The sequence below is a fragment of the Armigeres subalbatus genome, chromosome 3, assembly GCF_024139115.2.
Source record: "Armigeres subalbatus isolate Guangzhou_Male chromosome 3, GZ_Asu_2, whole genome shotgun sequence".
In the NCBI taxonomy this organism is placed as follows: domain Eukaryota; kingdom Metazoa; phylum Arthropoda; class Insecta; order Diptera; family Culicidae; genus Armigeres; species Armigeres subalbatus.
Window position 1 is genome coordinate 192,736,349 of NC_085141.1, and position 12,382 is coordinate 192,748,730.

General features: G+C 36.6%; 2 protein-coding genes across 5 annotated transcripts in view; one reads left to right on the forward strand and one right to left on the reverse strand.

Annotated features, from left to right (window-relative positions):
* LOC134222607 (uncharacterized) overlaps window positions 1-12,382 on the forward strand; it is a 144,134-nt gene that overhangs the window by 8,251 nt on the left and 123,501 nt on the right. The window lies entirely within an intron of this gene.
* Window positions 6,563-12,133, reverse strand: LOC134219235 (uncharacterized). Its single transcript, XM_062697941.1, has 2 exons — window positions 11,097-12,133; window positions 6,563-8,958 (listed from the first exon to the last, which is right to left on the reverse strand). Exon 2 carries the CDS (start codon window positions 7,922-7,924, stop codon window positions 6,563-6,565), a length of 1,362 nt encoding a protein of 453 aa, XP_062553925.1. The 5' UTR covers window positions 7,925-8,958; window positions 11,097-12,133.

A 12,382-nucleotide genomic window follows, 5' to 3' on the forward strand; every position in this document is an offset into this window, starting at 1 on the left:
TCATTCTTTGAAAAGTTGCGGGGGCGTTCTTCAGCCCAAATGGCATTCTTAGATATTCGTAGTGACCATTTTCTGTAGAAAAAGCGGTCTTTTGTACGTCGTGTTCATCCATCAAAATTTGATGGAACCCAGAAGCTAAATCCAGAGTAGTAAAGTACCTACTTCTCCCTAGCTTATCCAGGATATCACTAATATTGGGGATTGGAAATTTATCATCTATAGTTTTCGCATTCAGCTTCCTATAGTCAACAACAATCCTCCATTTTTGAACACCAGCTGCGTCCATTTTCTTTGGAACAACCCAGATAGGGGAGTTCCAGGGCGATGTCGATGGACGAATTATATTTTCGTCCAACATCTTTTGAATTTGATTGCAGACTTCTTTTCTATGACAGTGAGGATATCTGTAACTTCTCTGATAAACAGGTAACTCATCGCGTGTCGCGATTTGGTGTTTTACGACATTCGTAGCGGTTAGCGCTTCATCATCAAGATGAAAAACTTCCTGATTATCAAGAACAACTGAGACAATGTTCCTCTTTTCTTCTGGACTAAGTAGTTTCCTCGATCGACTTTTAATAGGAGTCTCTTCAAGGTTATTCAGCTCATTCCCAATAGAGCGACATTCAAAATTATTAAGTTCAACCTCCAATGGAAAATCTAATGATAATGTTTGTTCGGTTGTTGAATTATTTTTTCACAGCGACAATCGCTTTATGGTTTTCAGCATGATAAAGTCCATTACAGATGTACAAATTCGGTGAAATTTCAATATCATCTTCTAAATTAAAATCACCAAAATTTACAGAAACTGGTAATTCAATATTATGAATTGATTCCTCTAAAACGTTTTTTGAATATGGTTCGGGATATTTTTTGTGCATCTGTATTTTTGTTCCGAGTACTGTAATTGAGTTGTCAATTGTATCAATCTTTGCTTGAAGTTACTGCAACATTTCATAACCGATCAATCCATGGAAAAAAATGTGGAAATCGAAAACATGAAGCTGAAATGATTTATCAGTCAAATCGGGAAATAGATTAAATTTAACATATCTGTCGATAACATGTTTACCTGAAATATTCGAGACAGCGGTTGGATTAGCAAGTTTGAGTAAATGTTTTACTAATCGTGTACAGAGATAATTTTTGTTCGCACCTGTAGCTATTAATAATTTCAATTCAAAATTTTGATATGTCGGAATTTTAATATATGGGATAAAGTTGCTATTTCCTATCTTGGGATTTTCAGAGTTGTCGCCAGTTGAAAATTTAGATAATCCATAGGTTCATGATCATCCACTGGTTCATCAGGGTTTCCACCTTCGGCAATTTCTTGTTGATAACCATAGTGATCAGATTGTTGTTCAACATAAGAATAAGATGTTTCTTGGCAATTTTCAGGTTATTGGTAATGAATCATCGAAGGGTCCTCATAGTATGAGTCTTCGTAGGAGTGTTCTATATTTCTTAGCTCTGTGATTCGAGCTGTTCTAGGAGGGATGGCCGGAACAAATCGACTCCTTTGTGAAGGAAAGGGTCTCTTTTGAAAACTGTTGTTAGAATTTTTTTGGGGCCTATTCATATAGTTGACGTGTTTTGAGCGGATACATTTGTCTATATTTTCGGGAGATTGTAAAGCTCTTGGCGGAGGACGATTGAAAGTATTGTTCAAACTAGGTGAAGGAATTGGCGGATTAAAATTTGGTCGCGGAGCTTGTCTCAAATGAGGCATTAATGGAAATGGAAACTGTGTTGGTTTGGCATATCCATTTCGAGGTGGAAGCTGAAAATCAATTTGTTTAGGTGGACGTGCTGGGATAATTGGTCTATTTAAACCAGTTCTACTTTGAAATCTGTTATCTGAAATCTGAAATCTGTTATCTACAGATCTGTTATCAATGTTGAAATTTAATAACCAATATTCATAATCGATATTACATTTGAAAGAGGACAAAAAATCTCTCCCTAAAATTCCATCTGTTAATATAGGAAAATCTGGTTTAACTAAATGAAACTCATGTTTCAATTGTACATTATCTCCAAAATCCAACACTGTCTCAGTAATGGCTATCGTTTCTATTTCTTCTTCAGTAATCCCTGTCAATTTAGTTTTAATGCTGTTATCCACTTGCTGATGCGCAAGTACTTTATTTGATTTAAAAATTGAAATTTCTGCGCCTGAGTTCAGTGCGTGATCTCTCTTGTTCCGGACAGCAGAAGGATCGCGCGGTCGGCCGAATTATTGTGTTCTGCATTGCGCGGCCGGTAATAAAAGCGTGATCTCTCTTGTTCCGGACAGCAGAACGATCGCGCGGTCGGCCGAATTATTGTGTTCTGCATTGCGCGGCCGGTAATAAAATTAATCAGTTCAGTGCGTGTTCTATCATGTTCCGGACAGCAGAACGATCGCGCGGTCGGCCGAATTATTGTGTTCTGCATTGCGCGGCCGGTAATAAAATTAATCAGTTCAGTGCGTGATCTCTCTTGTTTCGAAGCGAGCTTGGTAGTCATATGGCTACTGCTTCAGCCTCATACGCAGGAGGTCGTGGGTTCAATCCCAGGTCCGTTCCATTCTCCTACTATTTATCTTTCTCTTTATTTCTCATGTTCTAGCAATCACTAGAACTGGAAATGGACTTCCATACCGTTTCCATTACTATTCCTATACCTTCAACTTGAGTATTCTATCAGTAATCTGCTAGAATTGGAAATGAACTATAGAGCTCGTTTCCAACATCCAATTAGAAATCCCATCAGTTACCTTCTCCTATCTATCACATTGGCAGCTCGTTAACCAAGACGGACCTCTGCCTCTCCAACCTAATCCAGAAATCCAACAAATTCCGCATGAACTCGTGGCAAGTGCAGAGGTATATTCGGCTTGCAGTGGGCGAGTGATTGCATCATCATTTCCTCCCCCTTCCCTACATTGACTTGCATTCTGACGTGGCAGGCGCCAGTATGACCTAACAAATGAGATCACCAGTACTTGTACATTGAAGATGTGTGCTAGTCCCAAGCAAACATCTATTGGTTCCCTGTGCAAGAACAGCTGATCTGGTCATAATGGAGTAGCAACTACGAGCAGTCAATCAAGCTCAAGCTCAAGCTTTAAAAATTGAAATTTCTGCGCCTGTATCTACAAGTAAAGTACAAACAGAATTTGCCATACGCACTCCAACTTTAATAAAATTTGAGGCGCTAATATTCATCGTTAACACTGATCTAAAAAATGTCTTTCTTGTTGTTGGTTTTGTTGTGAAGCCATCCTGTTGGACGCTCCTCTTTGTACCTCGCGATTTTGATGTGTCGGTTGCAGGGCCGGATTTATGGGGGGGCCGTGCACTACTGTTTTTAAAGTTCTTTACTTCAATGTCAATAAGTCGTTCGACTCTAACTCTCTCTAGCACATCAATCCAAAAATGGTTATCCACTGTTTTTCGTGTTGACCGTTTCTAATCAGATTTGTCGCATAGTGTTAATTTGCACTTCCCGTCGTGCCACTTCACTCACTGTGCTTCTTATTATAGACACTATAGATTCCATAGACGAGCTGAGGCGAAGGCGAGTGTAGCCAAACGAACTGTCAGTTAGTGTAGCCAAACGAGCATGACGTCACAATTGCAATCCAAGCAATGGAGCGTATGACGTCATATTCGCGTGGTACACTGTGAAAAAACGAAAAAACACACTAAATCGAAATGACTCAACCGTGCCTCCGCTCGTCTATGGAACCTATAGTGTCTATACTTCTTATGTATTTTGTGTAGATTTTGGTGCACAAAAATATCACTATGATCATAACGATCACTACTAATGTTACTGCAATCACCGTACTTTCACTGGACGTATTTGCATTTGAACTATATTTACTCTATAGTTTTAATTATTCATCTTCAATTAGGACTTCTGATTTAAAAGACATGCTTAGTCGAAAGTCAAATTCATACTGTATCTTCACTTACAATCCTAGTTTCCATTAAGCTTAATTCTACACATTTTTTGTAAGTCTACATAAGTTTAATTTTCTGGGAGGTGCTTGGAGTTTGTTTTTAAATAACTTGTTGACCAATCGTCTTCCAAGTTGTCGGTTTGCTTCGGTGTGTTTTGTCAAGTGGTTATGTTACATAAGGACCAAAAGTGTGTCAGGCGGTTATGGAAAGAATGCGGACAAGAAATTGCCTTGTATGTAATTTGAGCTTTTATTTGATTTTGGAAAGCGGTCGAGGTTAAGTTTATGTTTGGTTCGGGTAAGGGAAACATGTGCAAGATATTATTTTGAAGCGAGTAAATACAATGTGTTATTTTAACAACTCATGCACTTGAGTGTTATGAAACTGTTTCTACTACAAGCTGGTGGTGTCTCGTGACAATTTATGGCCTATGAATGTAATCTTCTTGGGTGAGCTTCATGTCCCATGTAATGATAAATCTTTCTAGGAAATCGAGTATGTTAGACTCTTACCGGAATCAAATATCAATGTGGGAATCTAGTATGCTACACATTGGTGACGATCTCGTCACTGCTGAAAAAACCCATCTTCTGTATGTTCTAAGCACTTCGCGATGTTTTAACTAAGATACTTTTTGATTTTAACACTTTTACTTTGCCACTTCTAACAGTCCGGTCGCCATTTGGTATCTTTGGACTTCGATCTTAAAGAATGAAGATGTGGTTCGATTCGTGGTTGGAAAAGTAATTGTCTTTATTGTCAGTCTTATTGAATAAGAAACTTCTTAATTCTAGTACATCGTTATTTCTTCATTATTATATTGTTGTGCTAGTATTGCGCCACATGCTACCTTTGAAGCATCAGTAATTAGGACAAATTGTTTATTAAAATCTGGGAATTGTAAAATATTAGGTGATAATAGTTGTTCCTTTAGTTTCTCAAAAGCTAACGTGCATTCAGTTGTCCAAATAAATTTCACGTTTTTTCTTAATAATTTGTTTAAGGGGTGGGCAATTTCAGCGAAATTTTGTATGAAACGTCTGTAGTAGTTGCAGAATGCTACGAAACGTCTCACTTCATCTGCATTTGACGGGGTTGGATATTTGTTTATTGTGTCGTATTTGGAAGGATCTGGAGAGATGCCTTTTTCTGATATGTGATGTCCTAAATAAGTAACATCACTGCCGAAGAAATTACATTTCGACGGATTTAATTTCAAGTTGTATTGTCGAAGTTTTTCAAAGACTAATGTTAAATTCTTAAAATGGTGGTTGACAGAACAACCTACGACAATAATGTCGTCTATATAAAGAAACGCACACTCTGGTGGTAAACCACTTAGAGCGATTGTCATCATTCTCTGAAATGAGTTGGGTGAGATATTTAAACCGAAAGGTAATCGATTAAATTCGTAATGACCCGATGAACTTGAAAATGCAGTAAGATGTTTAGATTTATCATCAAGTTCAATTTGATGGAAACCTGACATAAGGTCAAGTGTTGTAAAATATTTCGCGCGTCCTAAATTGTCAAGGATTTCATCAATACGGGAAATTTATCCGCAATGATTTTTTTATTTAGTTGGCGAAAATCTATCACCAACCTCCATTTCTTTTCTTCCGTGGAAGATTTTTTCGGCACCAATAATATTGGAGAATTATATGGTGACACAGAATGTTGAATTATATTATCATCTAACATTTTATCAATTTGATTATTAATTTCTTTTTTTTGAGTTTCAGGTATACGGTAGTTTTTTATGTATACTGGAATATTATCTTCAGTATTAATTGACTGCTTGTAAAAATTGTTACTGCTTAAAGGATCATTCTTTAAAGCAAAAATGTCATTATACGTAGTACAAAGTTCTCTTAATCGATTCTTTGCTTCGGATGGTACATTTTCTAAATTTAACTCATTATTTAGCTCAGCTATTCTGTGCTTGTTTCTCGTGGATAATTTTTCACCATCGTTGACCTTTTCGAATTTATTCGCCGGTACTACTTGGATATTTGTTAAAACGTCATTTAGAGAAATTTTCTCATGGTTGTTGTTAACATTCATTATATTTATATATTGGTCCTTTGAATCTATCAATGCATTGGAGTAGAAAGAAAGTATAACACTTTCTTCAGTAAGTTTAATTAGTTTAATTTGTTTCACGATTTGACACCTTGGTGGTATTATAAAACTTTCTTCATATTTATCTTGGATGGGAATTTCCATTTTTCCTTGGTTGTATTCAAAGGTCAAAAGCCATGTTCTTAAACATATATTACATCCATATTGTACAAGAAAATCGCGGCCAAGAATTCCGTCTGCAAAGATTGGAAATTCTTTTGTAACCGCTTGAAATTTATGTGGTATTTTTTGATTATTTAAAATAATATTGGTATATGTACAGCCTATAGTTTTGAGTTTTCCATCTGTAACTCCGTTAATCATACAATTTTGATTTATATAAATATTTTCATTCGGATTCAAAGTAGTTTCCTTAATTATAGAAATGTCTGCACCTGTGTCAACAATTAGTGTGACCGGTTTACTGCACATTTCTAATCTTAGAGTAACGAAATTTGAGTAATTTATGTTACAATTATATATATTCATTGATGGTTTGGGCGTTGCACTTGCTGTAATTGAGACGTGTTTTGGTTTTGCGTTTCCCCTGGGTTGTCCATTGGCGAGGCACAGCTGACATGGGGAGCAGTCGCTGGCTCTCGCACGTTTTCCGCAGAGTAAACATTGCGGTTACCTCTATAGGCATTGGGATTCTGATTACTATTATTGCGCCAGTTCTGCTGTCCGTTCGGTTGTTGTTGTCGGTAAAAACCATTATCAGCAAAATTCAATTGACCTTGTCGTCGATTGAAATTTGCTCTATGGTTATTATTATCGTAGCTCCTGTTACCGTTATTGGTTCTAGATCGGTAATCAAAACTTTGATATATAGGGTTCGGACCTGATCTACCCTGATTATTGTATCTTTGGTTAGAGTTTCGCATATCGAAGCGATTGTTGTAACCGTTTCTGTTTCTCATTTGCTCATACGATTGTGTGGGTATGGAATTATTTTTGTGAGCCCTTGCCATTAGTACGTTTGTGTCGTAAATTGGATTTACTTCATGCACTTTGTTTATGGCGTCAGCTAGCTGGGTGAAGGTACCCGCTTGTAAAATAAGCGCAGTCTTTTCATTTCTCAATCCAGAAGCCATATGTTTGATGGCTTCCTTCATTGCCAAATCTTTCGCTACATCATTTGGGATTCTCTTCGCAATATAAGCGTTTTCAAGTTGGGCAGCGAGCGATTCAACTTCTGTTGTGAATGAGTTTAAATCTGATTTTTGTTTGTTTGCGATCATTTTGGAAATTATTGTTTCTGGAGGAGTAACTGTTACGATTGCCTTAATTTTATTTTTTACTTCTTGGATATCTGCTGGCTTCACATTAAATGTGTGTCGTGCTCTGCCGGATAATTTAGTAAGAATAATATTTATAATTGTGGCACGATTTGCATCCGTTACTAGCGTTTCAATTACGTCAAGAGCATCAATTGTGTTCTCCAGTTTATCAATTGATCCATCGTATGGTGGCATCAATGTACTTACAGTTTTAATAATTTCAGTGTTGGCCATTGTTAAAGTTTTTCTGAATTTTACAACAACCAATACAAGGATTGCATAGATTTTAAATTTGTTAAACGTTGGACAATGTGCTAGCATCTGGTGCAGTTCTAAGTAAATTGAACTGGAAATTTCCTTTGCCTTCTTATTAATTTTGTTAAAAGTGTGATTTTCGAGATCCCCTTCTAAAATCGATAGTACGTCGCATATGTTGTCATGGGCTTGTTTCGTGTCTCTTAATTTATTCAAAATTGTATTTCTAGTGTAAATTCTAGTTTTTGGTTTTTTCAATAAATTGCTTTGTAGATTTTTCAAAATTGAGAATTCGAGTTCGATTTGTTCCATTTATTTATTTCAATCATTTAAATCCTGTCACCATCCTGTCCTTTCAATCATTTAAATATTTTCATTCTGGAGATTTTATCTAGTTTTGGTAGTTTTCGGACAACAAATTCAGAATAGAATCATATAACATTCATAACAAATTCATTATTATAAACTTCATAAATGATATAGAAAATATAATTCGTAAATTAACACTTTGTAATTAATTTTGGAAATATAATAAGCACAAAGTTCTCCTCGATTTTTCGGCTCTTCATTATTTTCTGCTATTGCTGTTTTTTTTTTTTTTTGGTATTTGACCACTTTAGGCACTGTTCAGCTCATCGCTGGAATAATGTTGCTTTCTGTACGATTTTGATAGTATTACAATTTCAATCACTGTTCAGTTTATTGTTCAAATTAGATGTTTCACATTTACTATAAGCGTATGAATGTTCACTGCACATTTATATTGTTTAAGCGCACCTCACGTCGCGCTGTCTGTTCAATTTTTGCTTTCATAAATTTACTATGAAGCTTTGCCGTTCCATATAAAATCACTAGGCATAAGATGCCAACTGCAACTCCCGCAATAATTTTTATTTCGATGGAATCCATCGTTTGTTGCACATAAGTGCTGCCGAACAGCCAAGACATTTTGTGACTTAACTTAACTTAACTGCACTCCTTGTTGAATCACTACTGTCGATTTTTCGCCATGTCGGGTCACTTGGCGTATTGAAACTTAACTGCACTTCTTTTTTTGAATCAGTCCTGTCACGGTCGCCATGTGGGGTTTCTCGTTATCCGGGTTTTCTCATAGAGATGAAAAGTCTTGTGACTCGTTCGAGGTTACAGTTAAGACTGACTTTATTCAATTTTGTATATAATGGAGAAGGTTCACACAAGTCGAACTTAACGCTAAACAGAAGAAATCTGGAGCACCATATGTTTGTAATTTAGCTTTGCGTTTGTAAATATCTTGAGGGTCGCTTGTTGAAGTAGGTAATAAATATTTGACTTCGCACTTCTAGGTATGCGGACGTTGTTCGTCGCTGTTGGTCGAAACAGAAGAATGTGTAAAGAATCTATGTTTTAGGAAATGTAAAAGAAGGTCATAAAATGTTATGCCATTTCAAGTGGGTCGTAAATATTCAAATGACAAATTCAACGTAAGCGCATTTGAAAAGGATGATGTAACATGATTTGATGCACATGTTGCAGGATCATGGAAAAGGATAATGTGTTTTGAAGATGTGTGGTGGGTATGCCACATTATGCTTTCTCTGTCTATGGTGTGAGAAGCTAGGCTTTACTAAATAATTAACCAATCAGAGGAGTGTACATCGTAAAGACAATAACCAATACGTATACATAGTTGTATCGAAGGGCGTGTTCACATTGCTTGCCTTGGAGTAGGTCAGTTGTGTAAAAGAAAGAACATAATTGCTCTGCGCTCTAGGCGATATGAAATATGAATACAAGGGATCGTAAGTGAGTCATGTTGTCACTGAAGAAAACAAGCGCATTGCTCAAGTTACAAGCACTTGTGTGGTATGGGAATCGATAGGTGTAAAGTGACATGACACAAAATAATTCTTAGAAATGTTGTATGTCACCTAAAGGAATTTATTAGCTATGGAACATTATGTTCCAGATGGATTCATGGAATTGTTGAATTCCACTTAAGTGAATGTGAATAAGCGCATCTGACTTACGCGTGAGAACATTCTGAAATTGAGCTGCATGTTTGCTCTGTTGGAAAACGTCAAAATCTCTAATTTATGATCTTTGAAGATGAAATAGATACTTAGTATGCTACAATTCCGTTCTGATATGGCTGTATCAAATGCCTGTTTAATAGTGTTAGGTTGGCGAGCACGAACGTTTCCACCTATTGGTTCCCTTAGGCCGGCAAGAAAAACTTGTAAAGCATTTTCCGTATGCGTAGAGTTTCTATCTTTCCTAACATTTTCGTCTTGTGTAAAGATGTTGGTATTATTAATTAATAACGACAATAAATGTTGAACTTCTTCAAAAAACAGTTCAATTGTACTAGTTTGTTGTAATTGGAATAACTCTCGCGTGAGCGTGGTAGCATCACGCTTATCATTGTAATGGGCAATGAGATTTTGTTTAATTTCTTCCCAATCTAGTGAAGTCCCGTAGGTCTCCAGAACTTGGTCTGCTTTGTTAATTATTTTGGCTCTGATTGCTTGGAGCCAGATTTTTTCAAAGGGGCTGTTTCGCAATGGTTCGAGAAAAGGCATTAAATTTTCTATTGAGCGTATAACATTATGAAGTTTGACGGGGTTACCGTCGAAAGGTTGAAGTGCATTCACCGCTTGCGGTGTCTGCAGAGATTTCATTATTCTTTCAGCTCTTTCGAACATTCTATTAGTTTCCTCTATATCAACATTATTCTGATTCGGTAATGGTAAAGGATTTGGGTTCGGTGGAATTGGATTTTGATTGTCATTGGAAAGATTCGCAGAGTTCATGTTTGATTCTTTGTTTCTAAGATTATATGGGTTATGATATGTAGTTTACCGAAGGAAAAGGATTGTCATCGTAGCTTAACGAATGACCGCGACTTTCGACTGTTCGTACAGCTATCACGTAAATGGTTTATGATAGCGTCTATGTTGGCAGGGTTATCCCCTACCGCGGCTTTTGCTCGGCCTCCCAATTTTGACAGTATGACAGCAATAGCGCCTTGCCTATTTGCGTCATTTTCTAATAATTTAAGTGCATTCAGCGCAGAAATTATTTTATTTTATTTATTACCAGTTCCGTCATAATCTGGAACTGTTTGGGAAGCTGTTAAAATCATTTCTCTTAAAGTTGTCATTTTCTTAGAAATATTGAGTAATCTTTTTACAAAACACACCACTAATGTTACAGAAAAAAGGCTTATTTTATGATTAAAGGCGGTATAAAGTTTGTTGTTAATAAGTATGATTATTTCATTGTAGATTTCGCGAGCTGCTTTAGAATAAAAATCTAACTCCGTGTGAGAAAATTTGGATTCGTATGTTGATAATGTATGGATAGTACTGTTATAAATGTTTTTAGCCTCCTTCAGCTTTAGTTCTAGGGTTATTCTTTTATAGTTACGGTTTGGAGATTTTTTAAAATTTTTCAGTAATTTATTCAGTTCATTTATTCGTATATCTATCTCATTCTGTATTACCTTGCTTTCCATCGTAGCTTATGCACTGCTTTCCATTTTTGACCGTCCATGGTCACGTTGAGTGATGATGACGTTCCATGCCGATAGCAGGTAAATGTTGTAGTCTAAGTCTTTTCACTGTATTATTCGCCAGATATCGATGGCACTTTTGACGACGACGGTGGTAATAAATCGAAGTCTGTGTTGGCACTTTGTTAGGATAGGCCAATTTTCTTCACATCAATAAGATTTTGTACCGCTCTTGACGATGATGATATGTTTTGCTCTAACTCGGAGGCATTTCACTTTATTGGAATCGACAGTTTTTCTTCGCCTGGCATCAATAAGATTTTGTTACACTTCTGACAATGATGGTTTGTATCGTACAAAATCGAAGTCATTGCACTTTGTTTCCACTGGCATCAATAAGATTTTGTAACGCTCTTGACGATGATGATATGTTTTGCTCTAACTCGGAGGCATTTCACTTTGTTGGAATCAACAGTTTTTCTTCACCAACATCGAAAACATTTTATTCCACTATTATTGGCCGCAGTTAGTCGGGATCCTTTCACTGCAGCCGCGTTATTTTTCTGGCACTTTTTTTTTCATACGTGTTGCAGTGACGCTTTTTGCTGCTTTCGATGCTTGTAGTCGCATATGCCTTTTCCACAGTATGTACAGGATAATTGCTAATTGTATTGCTACCACTGCTAGAATTACTGATAGTTTCAAATCGTTTTCAGCATGCAATGCCGAATTTTCTTCTAAGTGATTGAGAATCATCACTTGCGGATCACCGCTCACTTTTACGTTTTTTGAGCTTGTTTTCCCCATTTCTAGTAATCCATTGAAAAAAATAATTTTTCACTAATGGGTTGATTCACTTAGGCTCGAGTTATTTTTCTAGTTCACTCTGGCACTGGTCGCCATGATATGTAGTTTAAGTTTACCGAAGGAAAAGGATTGTCATCGTAGCTTTTCATTCGTTAATGACCGCGACTTTCGACTGTCCGTACCAGACTGGTTTATTGCATTTCGTGTTAGTACTACATTTGTCTTATTGCTATGGTTAGTAATAGCTGTTCTGCGTGGTTCGTTAAAACTGCGCATATCCTCAATAATGCTGACTACGCTAGTTTCCCACGGGAAGGTGAGCACGTTGCGCATACATTGCATTTCGTCGGGCATGTGCAATGTAAACGAATCCATCACAGTTAAAATGATTCATAAATAGAAAAAAAAAAAAAAACCTGGGACTAAAAAATTAAAGAAAACTTTAGTTTTTTGAAATAGGTGATTGAATA